The following is a 14,966-nucleotide window of genomic DNA, read 5'->3' as shown; positions in this document are numbered from 1 at the left end:
TATATATATATACATACACACATATATGGGGCTTCCCTGGTAGGTCAGCTGGTAAAGAATTCACCTGCAATGCAGGAGATGCCAGTTTGATTCCTGAGTTGGGAAAATCTCCTGAAGAAGGAATAGGCTACCCACTCCAGTATTCTTGGGCTTCTGGGGTGGCTTAGATGGTAAAGAATCCGCCCGCAATGCGGCAGACCTGGGTTTGATCCCTGGGTTGGGCAGATGCCCTGGAAGAGGGCATGGCAACCCACTCCAGTATTCTTGCCTGGAGAATCCCCATGGACAGAGGAACCTTGTGGGTTACAGTCCATGGAGTCACAAAGAGTCAGATACTACTGAGCAATTAAGCACACAGCACAGCATATATATGTGTGTGTGTGTATGTAAGCATGTCCTGTGCAATATTTGGGACATACTTATACTAAAATAGATATGTGTTATCTGAAATTCAAGTCTAAGTAGGTGTCCTGCATTCTATCTGGCAGTCCTACATAGGATTTCTCTGAGCTGCCTCTAACTGCTGAAAAGGGTTGGAGACCCCATGTGACTGGCCAGGGCCCACAGCACCATGATCTTTCTCTGGGTGGGGGGCTGCACCCAAGGTGGTGAGGAGCGAGTAAGGGCAAGGTGTGGACTTCCGGAGAGAGCAGCTCTTCCTCACCTGTGTCTGAGCAGGGGCAGGAAACTCACTGGTATTGATCAGCAAGTCTGAGATGCTAGCACTCTGCTAAGCCTTTCAGTATCATCTCATCAAATCCTCCTGCAACCCTAGGAGTTAGGCATTGTGATCCCAGTGATTCCCACTTTAGAGATGAGGAGACTGAGGCTCCACGAGGTTAAGACCACAGGGCTACTCAGTGGAGGAGCAAGGACCGAAGCCCTGGGGCGGGTGCCAGGTCTGGGATTAGCTGAATCTTCCAGGCCCTTCTCTCTGCTAATCCCGAGGGTTTAAGGTGGGAGCAGCCCCCACCTCCCAATCCCCGGGACAGGAAATGTTCCCAGTCTCACTGGCGCTGGGCCAGGGTCTTGTCCAGACTCACATGCTCGCTGGAGACTCCAGGCTGGGAGGCAGATCGGCCGAGTTCTCTTGGTCCCTGCCTGCCCAGGACATGCCCAGCAGCATGAGCTGCCTGTGGGCACTGCCCTCCACTGTGTGGGTGCCTGTGGGAGGGGCCCAGGGCCAGCCACTGCCTCTCAGGCCCAGCCTGCGCTGAGCCTCGGATGGCCTGGCCAGCTTCCCTGCCGTTTGCCCCCTGAGTTGGGCCAGAGGGGTCCCCGAGGAGCTCTGGGCTCTAAGTCCCAGCCCCTCTCCGAGGAGGCGGGCAGCGGAGCTCGGCAGCCAGAGGCTTCTCAGCTCCAAGCTCCGGAGCCAGATGTAACATTGACCTTAAATGGTAAAAGCTCCCCAGAGTGAAGAGAGGCTGGCCGGAGGAGGAAAGGGGAATAACTCAGTTTTAGGTAAGTCCTCGCTATCTCCAAGAATAACCTGCCTCTTCAGCTGGGAGCAAGGGAACTCTTCTCCTCCTTAAAGGTACAGGGTGTGCTGGGATGGGGGTGCCTGACTTTAACTTTCTAGGGGAGCTGGCTTGGTCGAATGGCATTTCAGCCGAGTATTTTTATTGTTGCTGTCATCATTTTAAAATAAGAAGTGAATCGTAGCCCGTCCTAACTTAACTAAATTGTGCTTCTTTTGCTTGCTGTTGGAAAGCATGCACAAGTTAGGGCGAAAACGTGGGTTCTGACTGGGGATCCCCATCCCCAGATTTCCTGTGGACCACTTTGGAGTAATAGAGGGTCCCCAGATTACGTAAGCCCACTGGGCAGGGCTCTTCACACACTGCCTGCTGCCCCAGCCCTGCTCTGTGAGCACTTGTGTCTCTCTCTGCCACCGTCACCAACTCCCCCCTCAACACTCGCCTCCTGTCCACTTTGGCCCTTGTGCTGGCCCAGCCCTGTCTGTCTCCCTCCTTGACCTGCCCCTGTATCTGTCCCTGCACTTTCTATCCTGTGTTCTGGTGGCAGCCCCGGTTTTTACCCCGTCCCCATCTCTCCTGCTTCCAGCTTTGCCCCTCTGTGACCTTTCCCTGCACCCTCGAGGGGTTGTGTGTGCCTGGCCTGTGCACTGAGCCTGCACACCTCTAGAAGCTCGGAGTCAGAGCTATTCCTAGAGTGGAAGGCACTCAGGCTGCCTTTTTCCAAAGGAAAGGCCGGTGGAAGCCGGAGGCCAGAGAGGGGCCCAGCTGTCTGTTCCCTCTTGTCCAGTAAACGGCTATAAAAGCCTGGAGATGCTCTGCAGATTGAGTAAACAGTGTGAGATTGTCAGGGACCCCTGGCTGGTGCTCCCATCCCCCAGAGTTCAGCAGCAGCTGCCCTCTTAACACCCACTTTTCAGGCTGCTCTTTGAGGGTCTCGGTGTGGGGGGAGTCAAGCAGCCCATGGATCTTCTGCAGGAAAAAGGAAGTTGGCTTCCCAGGCTGTTAGGCTGGGAGTACTAGGGAGTCGGAGCCCGCCGGGGGTTCTGTTGTCCCCACCAGGTGGCAGTGACGTGTGGGTGACAGGTGGCATGAACTCCCCTCAGCTTCACCCCAAGGCTTTTATGGGGAGGAAACTCAAACTAAGTGACTTGTCTAGGGTCAGACCACTGAGGAGGAGCAGAGCTAGGAGAGCCAAGTCAGAGCCAAGTCCGTACGAGTCCAGCTGCAACGCCTGCCCCTCAACACAACTGGGAATATGAGGGTACACTTCTGCCTTGGGGAGTGTCTTGGGCTTTTTGTCCTTAATGGAAATTACAATTGTCATTGTCATGTCTGTTTTGTCCATGATTCAGTGGTGTTTGTGTGTGGGTGTGTAAGTCTATAGGTGTGTGTTGAAAGTGGCTGCTTGTATTCACAGCTGATGTACCTTCCTCTGTGCTTGGTATTAAGCAGGATGTTCTTGCATACCATGTAAGATTGGGAGGTACAATCCTGTACAAATTGCTACACCATGATCAGTGATCCCCATAAACATGTTTTCTAGAAGAAGAAAAAGCAAACATGCCATTCTTACTATGCATGGAACACTGCTCTAAGCACTTGCCATGTAGCAATTCAGACCTCCACAACCCTACAAAGCACAGGTTGTTATTATCCTCATCATGGAGATGGGACATTTTAGCCCAGAGAGGAAACACAGCTGGTGACAGGTGGTGCTGGCCTATGACCCCAGGCAGCCCATCTCCATAGGCTCTGCTCTAACCACTGTGCCCTGTTCATCTCTGGCCGGTGCCGCTTCGGAGCGGGTCGTGGGGAAGCACCGACTCTCTTCCAACACTGAGTGGCAGACTTTCCATACGTGATTTCGTGTGCTCTCGCCAGCAACGCTAAAGGGGATGTGTCTGCACCTCAGTTTCATAGGAGGACACTAGAACTGGGGGATGTTACATGACTTGTCCAAGGCCATCCAGCCACCAAGTGACAAGCAGGAGACTTCGTATCCTGGATGAAGATAGTGAAGGCCACGGGATGTCTTCTACTGGAAACTAACTCTCAGGTGGACCAGTGGGCTCATAATCTCAGGACGAGGGGTTGGTTCTGTGAATCTCTGTGTGAGGAAGCCAGATTTCTTGCCTGGTGGACTGAACCTCACAAATGGATTCTCAGCTTCCCAAACAATCCTTGCCTCTGTCCTATTAGTAACAAAGGTGGATGGGTGTGCCCACACGTTCAGCAGGAGTGGATACTGAGCTCTCTTAGGGCACAGACCCCATCTCATTCTGTAGAGTGTGTCCAACATTCAGAATAATGCCGAGAGTATATCAATACAAAGTTCTCAGGAGCGATTTTTTTACTTATGAAGAAATGGACATAATGTTTATAATGTGGTTTCTGGTTAAACAGGGCCCTGGGTTTATTATGTGTGTGTACCTGATGATCAGATTCTTTTGGTGTATCTTGAGAGAATGCAAGGTAGTGGCGGGGGCGGGGGGGTTGTCTCAAGTCATCCACCCTCTCCTTACCCTGCCACCTCTCCTGGGTAGCCACATGTAACTTCTAGAGTGCCTCTCAGCTGCCCTCTCTATGGCTTGGTGGTCAGCAGAGGGACTCTTTGATGACTGAAGAGGAGCAGAGGCCCAGATGGGTGGGGAGGAGAGATCTAGGAGCCTCCAGATTCTGCTCTTTGAGCTCTTGGAGGCAGGGGGACAGAGATAGAGAACTGAGTTCTCTTGTAGCAAATGTAAAAGGAAGGAGGAGAGAAAATGGATATGAATTGACTTTGTGCCAGGCTCTGTGCTAGAGCTGTTATTTCATTTAATCCTGTGGTAGAGATGAGAATGTTGTGGTTGACAGAGGTGAAGCAACATGCCCAAGGGAACACGGTGGGTGGTGAGCGAGGACTCCAGCTCAGGCTGTTTGGTCCAAAGTGGGCACTTGGATGCCGTCCTGCCTCTAGTTAGTAACCAGGATCTCGAGCAGTTAGAGCGTCACAGTCCAGGTGATGGGAAGGTCAAGGGGATTCCTTTTGCCCCGTGGACCTTGGAGGCCAGACCCTGAGTCCAGGTAACAGCCCAGGGCAGCCTCACTGGATGAGGAGCAGAGGCAACATGAGTCCGTGACCTTGGGCATGCCCTGACTTCTCTGTGAGGGCCTTCCCCACGGAAGAAGGCAAACAGGTGACAGTCAGCCAGCCGGACAGAAAACCTCTTCTGTCTCTCAGCTAATAAGCCACAGATGTGAAAAAAGGGTTAGCGAAGGCTGGGGCTTAATCTGCTCTGGTTACTTTCTTCCCATCCCAGTACTTTTTAAATTTATAATTCTTATTCAGATTTTTTTCCTAGTAATAAAAATAATGTGTATTCTTTGCTAAACTTTCATGGAAAGTATAAGTAAGAAATTCAGAAACAAATATAAATAAATGAAAGATCCCTGTGGAATCGTATCATTCAGAGATAAATACTGGGTTTTTGTTTTTGCCTGGGCTGCACGGCATGGGGGATCTTAGTTCTCTGACCAGGGATCGAATTTGTGCCCCTGCATTGGAAGAGTGGAGTTTTAAGCACTGGACCGTCAGGGAAATCCCCATAAATGTTGTTAATATGGTGTATCTCTTCCTTTACATTTCTGTATATTTTATAAAACTAGGGTCTTACCATGGGTTTTATAGTCTGCTTAAAAACAAAACTGTTTTAAAGGAATTCCCTGGTGGTCCAGTGTTTAGGACTCAGCGCTTTCTCTGCGGTGGCCCAGGTTCAGTTTCTTTTTGGGGAACTAAGAGCCTGCAAACCACACAGCACAGCCAAAAAAAAAAATTTTTTTTAAGACTATTTTTTAAGAGCAGTTTTAGGGTCACAGCAAAGTTGAGAGGAAGGTCTGCACAGAAATTTCCCAGTTCCTCCCCACCCCACACATGCATAGCCTCTGTCAGGTAACAGCTCCACCAGGGTAAAACATTTGTTACAACCGATGAACCTACATTGACAATCATAGTCACCCAAAGTCCATGGTTTACCTTAGGGTTCACTCTTGGTGTTGTACATTCTGTGGGTTTGGAAAAATTGTATGATGACATGTATGCACCATTATAGTATTACACAGAGTATTTTCGCTTGCCTCAAAATCCTCTGTGCTCCATCTAGTCATCCTTCTCTGATAACCCCAATCAGAGATCACAGATCTCTAGCAATCACAGATTTTTATTACTGTCTCCGTAGTTTCACCTTTTCCAGAATGCCATACAGTTGCAATCACACAGTATGTAGCCTTTCCAGACTGGCTTCTTTCACATAGTAATAAGCATTTAAGATTCCTCTATGTCTTTTCATGGCTTGATAGCTCATTTCTTTTTAGCACTGAATAACATTCCATTACCTAGATGCACTACAGTTTATCCATTCTCCTACTGAAGGACATCTTAGTCGGCTTTTTTTCCCCCTAATTTTTAAAAAACTGAAGTATCAATGATGTGCAATATTATATGTTACAGCTTACAACATTCAGTCCAGTTCAGTCACTCAGTCATGTCTGACTCTTTTTGACCCCATAGATTGCAGCACGCCAGACCTCCCTGTCCATCACCAACTCCCGGAGCGTACTCAAACTCACGTCCGTTGTCAGTGATGCCATCCAACCATCTCATTCTCTGTCATCCCCTTCTCCTCCCACCTTCAATCTTTCCCAGCATCAGGGTCTTTTCAAATGAGTCCATTCTCAGCATCAGGTGGCCACAGTATTGGAGCTTCAGCTCCAGCTTCAGTTCTTCCTGATTCACAATTTTTAAAGGTTATACTCCTTATATAGTTTCAGAATGCTGGCTGTATTCCCTATGTTGTACATTATATCCTCATAGATCATTTATTTTATACATAACAGTTTGCAGTTTTAATCCCTTATTCTTATCCTACCCCTCCTGCTTCCCTTTCCCCACTGGTAACCACTGGAGTTATTTGTGAATCTCTTTCTTTTTTTGTTATATTCACTAGTTTGTTTTTTAGATTCCACATAAGTGATACCATAAGGTATTTGTCTTTCTTTGTCTGACATTTCACTAAGCATAATACCCTCCAAGTCCGTCCACGTTATTGCAAATGGCAAGGTTTCATTCTTTTTTTTAATGTCTGAATAGTAGTCTTTTTTTAACCAAACGTTGTATCATGATCATTTTCTCATGTCATCAAAGATACTTCAAAACGTGATGTTTCGGGTGTTGTGTACGACCGAGTAATTCTGCTGTGCAACAGTTAAAATCATCGTTCCTCCCACTGGGCATTTACAAGTGTGGTTTTCCTTTGGGGCCCGTCTCAGTGGCACACACCCGACAGCTTTTCCATCCACGTGTGGTGTTTGGGAACTCCGCGCTTCTGGGTGGGCTTGTGCGGTACGGCTCTAGGGTGTGGGTTTTTTCTGCAAGATGCTAGTGAGTGAGATACCGACTCAGCTCTAAATACACGGATTCACGTCAGAATTGCCTTTTATGTTCTTTCCCATCTATCTGCAGCAGCCCAGGAGTGCGGGCGTGCAGGACTTGCAGTACTAAAACCAGACGTCCCAGGCAAATCCGGGCAAGTTGTTCCCCTGGGTTTGGACCTAGTGTGCCTTCAACGTCTTTCCAATGCTTTCCTGTCTCTCTTCTTGACAAAAATGAGAGCAAGTCTTGGGCTTGGAGACTTCGTCAGGAATAGTTAGAATTTAATATCTGTTTTCATTAAGTTTATTTTTACAACTAACTCCTCTCTATTTGTGTTACAAATGGTACTGACTTTTCCATGGATGGTAGGGATATAAAGTTCCCTTTTAAAATAAGTGTGACGACAGGGGTGGCTAACACACTGGGCACTTCTCGTGTGCTTAGCAATATCCTATTGTTTTCCCTGCAGGACCTCATTTCATCTTCACAGTAGCCCTCTGACGTAGTTACAACTGTTCGCTCTATTGCACAGATGAGGAAACTGAGGGCCAGAGAGGGTAAAGAACTTGGCCAACAACCCAGAGGTGGTAAATGGCCCAGCCAAGATAGCAATCCTGGCGCTTTGCTAATCAAATGAAAAAAATTAAATCACTAAATATATAGGTGAGAACATGTGAGGGTGGGGTGTAGATGACTCAGTTTTAGGAAACACAGGTTTTGTGAGCAGGCATATCAGTTAGTATAAGATGGGGCAGAGGAAAACTGAGCCACCCCAGCAAAACTAAGTGAAAATTAGGAGCCAATGGGCCCAGAAGAGGTGGGAAGGGACGGAGCCATCCAGTGATTGCAGCAGGGGTGCAGGGCTGGGACACGGTGCTGAAGGCATGGTGGTCACTCCGGGAAGAGACACAAAGAGGCTACCAGAGGCTACCCACAAGCTAACCAGAGCATGTTTCCAGAGAGCCCAAGGTTCCTGGTTCAACAGAAGAGAAAGCAAACCCGAAGACACCCTTGACTTTGCTCATACAGATGTGGTTAAAAGAGCGCCAGCTCTGAGTCAGGAGGAGGGCTCAGCTTTGACCGGCTCTTCTCTCTGGCTAAAACGGTAAAGCGTCTGTCTACAATGCGGGAGACCTGGGTTCGATCCCTGGGTCGGGAAGATTCCCGGGAGAAGAAAATGGCAATCCACTCCAGTACTATTGCCTGGAAAATCCCATGGATAGAGGAGCTTGATAGGCTACAGTCCATGGGGTCGCAAAGAGTCCGACACAACTGAGCGACTTCAATTTCACTTTCACTTTCCTTCACAATCACAGTGGAAGCTGATGGCTGGAGCTGGAAGTAGCATCTTGTCTGGTGGAGAGCACAGGCCCTGGAGTGACCACGTGACTCCACCACTGACCAGCTGTACCCCTTGAGCCACAGTTAACCTCTCCGAGTCTCAGTTCCCTCTCCTGTAAAACAGGGATTATGATGGTGTCCACTTGATGGGGTTAAATCCCTCAGCTTGGTGTCTGCTCTCAGCGACCCCCTCCCATCCCACCCTTCTGGGTCAGGTCTTAGTTGTGGCATGTGGGATTTTTCGTTGTGGCATTCGGGCTCAGTAGTTAGTTCTCAGATCTTAGTTTCCCTACCAGGGACTGAACTCTCACCCTTTGCATTGGAAGGTGAATTCTTAACCACTGGACTGCCAGGGAACTCCCAGTATGTGGCAGTCTGTTTCAGGTCTCATAACCTTGTCCATGAGCAAGGCCCTATGTTCTGCTTAGTAGGAAAATACAAGTCTAGAACCATGAGCTTTCTATTAGCAGGAAATGCCATGTCCTATGTCATGAGTCCTGAGTCATTCTCTCTGACCCACCAAGGTTTATGCCCAAAAAGTTCCTAGACATGGCCAAAGCCACGCAATCTGCTACAGAGGCAGCATGGAGTACGGTTGGGACCTCAGGTGCTCAAATCAAATGACCTGAATTCAAATCCCTACTCTGTGACTTATCATGTGACTTTGGGGGAAGAATCTAACTACTTTTCTTACCTGTAAGATGAGGCTGAAGATGCTAATAATTTAACTTGCTCAAAGAGTTTTTATGAAGATGAAATGGACTGCTGTATCCATAGTACTTATATGTGTGTAAGTACTCAATAAATAATAACAGTTATTTAAGCTTAGATTAACATCAAGCACATGGAACACCTAGAGTTTTGTGGCTCTAGGTGGTCAGGTTTCACTAAGGGCTGTCTTGTCATGACATTTTCAACTTGTTTGGGGTTTGGATCCCTGGTAGAAAGACTGTGATGCCCTTCTGGACTTCCTACCTAAGACATCTTTCCTATTTCCCAGTTGAGGTCCAACTTGTCCCTGATGGAAGGTGATGATGATAAAGCTGAATATTGTCAGGGGGAATCTAGACTGGATGCCAAGAGGACTCCCTGAGGAACATGATCTTGGGGATATTCCAGGGTCCTGGACCTATCCCTAAGCCTGGTCTGTGGCCTGGAGTTAATTATGTATATGAGACTGACTCATGATAATCAAACTCACAAGAGACAGAAGTATGTAATTCTGAATGTCTGTGTGCTAATGTATGGGAAAAGATTACCCTTCCAGTGACCAAAATGTGTGGAAGACGGAGATTTAGCTCAGAAGGTGGAAAGCTGTAAGGGGTATTTCATGTGAGCCATAAAATGGCCTGATAGCCATCTCTGCTTATAACAAAGAGATTCCCCCAGAGCACTGGATGGGTCTGTCCCCTGGGGACTTTAGATAAGCGTTTCTCTTTGGAATTCCCTTTGTCTTCTGTAGAAAGATGGGATTTCTTGGAACATAGTTCAGAGAATCAAAGGAAGGAGGAGACCTGCCCCAGGAACGCAGCCCCCAGGCAGTGGTAGGGATGGGGCAGCAGGAACTTGCCAGTGTTTTCTTTAGAGCAGAGGTCTTCTCTACAGCAGAGGGTTTTGATGGTTCATCTCGCCAATTAAAATGTTTTTAGAATGGAGCTCTAGTTTATGTGTATATCTCTGTTTTCAGTTATGTTCGTTAACCACTGCATTCATGTTGTGCTTGTGCTCAGTCGTGTCCAAGTCTTTTGCGACCCCATAGACTGTAGCCCTCCAGACTCTTCTGTTCGTGTAATTTTCTAGGCAAAAATACTGGAGTGGGCTGCCATTTCCTACTCCAGGGGATCTTTCCAACCCAGGGATCCAACCTGTGTCTCTTGTGTCTCCTGCACTGTGTCTCCACTGGCAGTTGGATTCTTTACCACTGGCGATATGCAAGTTATTTTATAAAACTAGTAAAAATAGAAATTTTAAAAAGATAAGAAAGAGAAAACACTATTTAAAAATCTTGCTTTGTGTTTTTACCAGTGCCAGCAACTTTTTTTTTTTTTTTTGCTTTCCTTAAAAGAGTATTCTTTAGTAAGAGAAATGTGATTACTTATGCCTCATTATGTTTTAAGATCTCAGCACTTTGGATAACCCCTGGCTTTAATAACTGTCATGGTTACATGAGACACGTACCAGTCTCCCGGCGAGGAACCAAGTTTAACTGAGTTGGCTCAAGAGATTTAACAAAAGAAAGAACCATTTATAGAGGTTTAGAAATCACGAGGGATGGTGCCCAGGTACTCCCCCAAACTAGCAACAGCAGGGAGCCATTACCAGTTCTAGCCAGGAGGGGCAAGAGGAGAAAATAGTGTGATTGGAAGCCAGTGACACCTGGAGCCATGGAGGTGGGACCATCCAGGTTGAGCTGTTATTAAGGAGGGTCACAGCCACTGCCAGAGATGTAACACTGAAGCAAGAAGGGTGCAGGGAAGGAAATGCCCGACCTCTCCCCCTACCCCCCACCTCCTACTGGTCCGTTGGCCAAACTCAGCAAGCATGGAAGCCCGCGTGATGCATCCAGTCTTAAAGGTGTCATCCGGGAGCCCAGAGCAGAGAGGATGGATCCTGGGGCAGGGCAAGGAGAGAGAGAGCAAGTGAAGGATAGCCAGCTCAGACAGCTGATGTGGAATAAAATTGTCCTTACTTGCAGAATTGTAAGTGAACTTTTTTAGTTTGATCCACCAGTTTGTAGAAACTTTTGAGAGTTGCTTGTGGTATTATTAGTGGTTATAGTATACTTACTCCACATATTTGCAGGAGACATTTAAGCCACTTGTCCATTTTATGATGATTGGTTTGCTTAAAACTAGATATGTTTCACGAATCCACTTGATCACATATAAACTGGGTCATATGTCACTGAAAGCAAAGTAATACATGAGGGAGTGACATCAGTCCCTTAGCATTGTAGAATTTCCCGTATTCCCTCAGGACATCTCACAAACTGGATGAGACAGTGACCTTTCAACATGTGACTGAATGAAGGCATCATTGCCAGTCTGCTTAATACTAAAGGAACGAAATAAGTAATTGTTCCCGATTGTCTTCCCGTATTCCATGGATCATCTCGGATATTCCCTGGGTATGCACCTCCCACCCAGAAGACCACTGCACTAGGGCTCAACTCCTATCTTAACCAGGTTCCATGGCTCCTCATCGTTGTCCGAGGTCTCAGGGGAGAGACCCTGATAGGCCCAGCTTGGTTGAGTCAGTATTAATCAGCCACAGTCAGGTGACAAGATCGTGGGGTAGAGATGCGGCCATAAGGAGCCATTCCTCAGTATGTAAGGATTCCTCTTGCTGCTGCTGCTGCTAAGTCGCTTCAGTCGTGTCTGACTCTGTGCGACTCAGACAGCAGCCCACCAGGCTGCGCCGTCCCTGGGATTCTCCAGGCAAGAACGCTGGAGTGGGTTGCCATTTCCTTCTCCAATGCATGAAAATGAAAAGTGAAAATGAAGTCTCTCGGTCTTGTCCGACTCTTCGCGACCCCATAGACTGCAGCCCACCAGGCTCCTCCGTCCTGGGATTTTCCCAGGCAAGAGTACTGGAGTGGGTTGCCACTGACTTCTCCAAGGATTCCTCTTAGAGAAGGGGAAATTGCTGAGAGCAAAGTTCTCTCCAAAAGGTGTTATCACACGCTTATAATTGTCTTTCTGTCCTGCCCTCTGGAGATCCTGGTCAAGCCTCCCATCTCTTCAGCCACGTTTACAGGCAATCTCTTGGGTTACTCCCACAGATGACTAATCATGTCCATTGCATGTGGCTTTTCACATGGTTGTACATCAGAGGGCAGCCTTGTTTCCTTTGCAGTTGTCCCCACGTACAGCCAACATTCCCAACAATGCTGGGGTTCACAGGGCCTTACACTGGTTGGGGCAGACTGTTTCTCTGGTCAGCTGGGTTCAGCAGACAAAGATGGACGTGGTGATGACTCCAAGGATCTGGTACATTAGACCCAGAAACACTTGCAAGTTGTCCCTCTGTCATGAGTCCTATAGTTTGTAAACCACGGAAGTTGTGCACGCACGTGAACAAAGAAAGCCTGACTTTTCAGCCTTCTGGGTGGGGAGGTTCCACTTGCTGAAATCCCCAGGAGCTTGTTTCACTTGAAAAGAACAAGAGAATAATAATGTACTTATGATCATTACTATCACAACTGTCATTGATTGAGCACCAGCTACATAGTGTGTTAAATGCTTTACACATATTATAACATTTTTGCACCTTGTAAGATAGGTAATAATAATATCTCTATTTCACTGATGAGAAATGGAGGCTTTGAGTTTTGCTAGTTCACTTGGGTTTACACAGTGGAAAGTGGCAAGGTCAAGGTTAGATTGCCCTTGCTGCAAAACACATACAGCCCATCAACAGATAGAATCCCACACTTGGAATTATCAGGCTGGAGGACATAGAGGCTGGGCCAGTAAGACTCTTCAAAAGGTTAGATCATTATGATTTTATTGAGATGTATTAATGGAAGCGAGAACCATGTCAAGTTTAAGGTGGTTTTCGGTAGACAGTGAGTGAATGAAAGAATGAATCTTCCCAGGTTTGAAAACAGTAAAAGTTTGAAGGCAGTATTCCAGTATCCATCCCTGGTGCTGAAATGAAGACTGCATATATAAGCAGTGGTCCCAGCTGCTAGGCATGGCTCTGCTTCTAACTCATTTTGTGCCCTTGAGCAGATGACATGTCCCTTCTGAGACCTTAGTTTCCTCATCCATGAACAGTACACCGACCAAGGCCCAGTGGTTCACCCCAGTAGGTGCATGACTGAGGCCAAGCAAGAGCAATAATTGTGTCAGATGCATCTGTGACAAAGGAGGATTACAGGTGTGTTAGAGTCAGCTATCACTGTCCATTCTCTCAAAGCAAATGCAGTGCTTTTGGGGACAGTCAGAACTGGCATCAGGTCCAAATGGATGGCTGTGTTTTTAAGGAAACATTTACTGTTGAAGGGAATGCTTATTCATTCTCTTTCTTGTTACAAGGCATTTGACTCACACTTTGAACGTTTGCTACTTAGATTAGAGATGATGGTCTTGTGTTCATCACTAACAAAAAATGCCTCTGGAGCCTGGTCCTTCTTCCCTTTCACTACAGGGCCAGCTGCTCCAAGCCCTCCAGCTTTGGGAGCACATGGGTGTGTCCTATGCCGTGGGGAGCAGGGACAAAAAGACTGGAAGTCTCTTGGAAGACTTTGGGACACTAGAATTCGAGGGCTTCTAGAAGGCATTGGGTACCCCTCAGAGCTCCCTAAGTGGAGATCTTGAGAACCTGAGGACACTCAGAAAAATGGTTCAAACGACTAACTGCATCTTGGTGACAAAGTCTAATGCAAATCGGGATGCCCACCTCCATCTTGTGGCAAGAAGCTCTAGAAAAGACCATGCTAAAAAGAATCAGCATTAAGTGAGTATGGATGCTAAGAATTTCTGGATGAGCTTGGCTGCCAAAGCCATTCTCTGTTGCCCAGTAACATGTTCTTATACTGTATCTCATGTGATCCTCCCTACTGAGAGGACCACAGAGCCATTTTATCTGTGTCACCTTTCATGACTGCTCAAGATTTCACAGTTTTATGTACTGTAGAGGGGTTTCCAGAGAAGGCAATGGCACCCCACTCCAGAAAATCCCATGGACAGAGGAGCCTGCTGGGCTGCAGTCCATGGGGTCTCTGAGAGTCAGACACGACTGAGGAACTTCACTTTCACTTTTCACTTTCATGCATTGGGGAAGGAAATGGCACCCCACTCCAGTGTTCTTGCCTGGAGAATCCCAGGGACGGCGGAGCCTGGTGGGCTGCCGTCTCTGGGGTCACACAGAGTCGGACATGACTGAAGTGACTTAGCAGCAGCAGCAGGAGCAGAAGGGTTTCAATGATGGCTCATCAAGTAAAGAATCCACCTGCAATGCAGGAGACACAGGAGATGCAGGTTAATCCCTCGGTCAGGAAGATTCCCTGGAGGAGGAAATGGCAACCCACTCCAATAGTGTTGCATGGGAAATCCCATGGACAGAGGAGCCTGGCAGGCTACAGTCCATGGGGTTGCTAAGAGTCGAATATGCACACTTATATACACTATAGATGGCATAGCCCTTCCCACTGCCCCCCTGCCCTGTGTAGGATTTTGGTGGGGTCTAGGCAGTTTTGCCTTAATGAGGCCCTTCTTTTTCTAAAAAAACCCAACTACTTATTTACTTTTACTTTTTTGCTGTACCTTAAGGGATCATATTTCCATGACCAGGAATCAAATCCATGCCGTACTGCAGTGGAAGCATGGAGCCTTAACCACTGGATGGTTTAAGGAAGTCCCTGTGGGCCCCTTCTTGCTTACAAAGTCTATATCTTTGTTGGTGTAAAGATAAAAATGTTAAATGTTACATATTAAAACATTTTCTTTGGCCTAAAAGCTTTTTTTTCTTCTGATTTTTAAAAGTGATTAAAACATTTTCAAGGGCACTAGGCTCTGTTCCCAGAGACAGCGATGGCACCCCACTCCAGTACTCTTGCCTGAAGGAAATGGCAACCCACTCCAGTGTTCTTGCCTTGAGAATCCCAGGAACAGGGGAGCCTGGTGGGCTGCCATCTATGGGGTCGCATAGAGTCGGACACGACTGAATCGACTTAGCAGCAGCAGCAGCAGGCTCTGTTCCTACCATATGTAATAGATGAGTCAGCCCTGCCCCCC

The 14,966-nt window shown here is 47.4% G+C and overlaps 1 protein-coding gene across 3 annotated transcripts in view; it reads left to right on the top strand.

Moving 5' to 3' along the window:
- Window positions 1-1,056: 1,056 nt before the first annotated feature.
- MRVI1 (murine retrovirus integration site 1 homolog) overlaps window positions 1,057-14,966 on the top strand; it is a 126,008-nt gene continuing 112,098 nt past the window's right edge. For 2 of the 3 annotated variants that reach the window (XM_010829341.1, XM_010829340.1), the window contains exon 1: window positions 1,057-1,461. In XM_010829341.1, the coding sequence (XP_010827643.1) occupies window positions 1,395-1,461 (67 nt within the window). In that variant the 5' untranslated portion in view covers window positions 1,057-1,394. Of the gene's footprint in view, window positions 1,535-14,966 lie in introns of all 3 variants that reach the window. The other variant, XM_010829342.1, reaches the window with a different exon arrangement.

Source organism: Bison bison, unplaced genomic scaffold (genome assembly GCF_000754665.1).
Source record: "Bison bison bison isolate TAMUID 2011002044 unplaced genomic scaffold, Bison_UMD1.0 scf7180017864503, whole genome shotgun sequence".
Classification (NCBI taxonomy): Eukaryota; Metazoa; Chordata; class Mammalia; order Artiodactyla; family Bovidae; genus Bison; species Bison bison.
The sequence above is the reverse complement of the archived record's forward strand: the minus strand, read 5'-3'. Positions and strand labels throughout refer to the sequence as shown.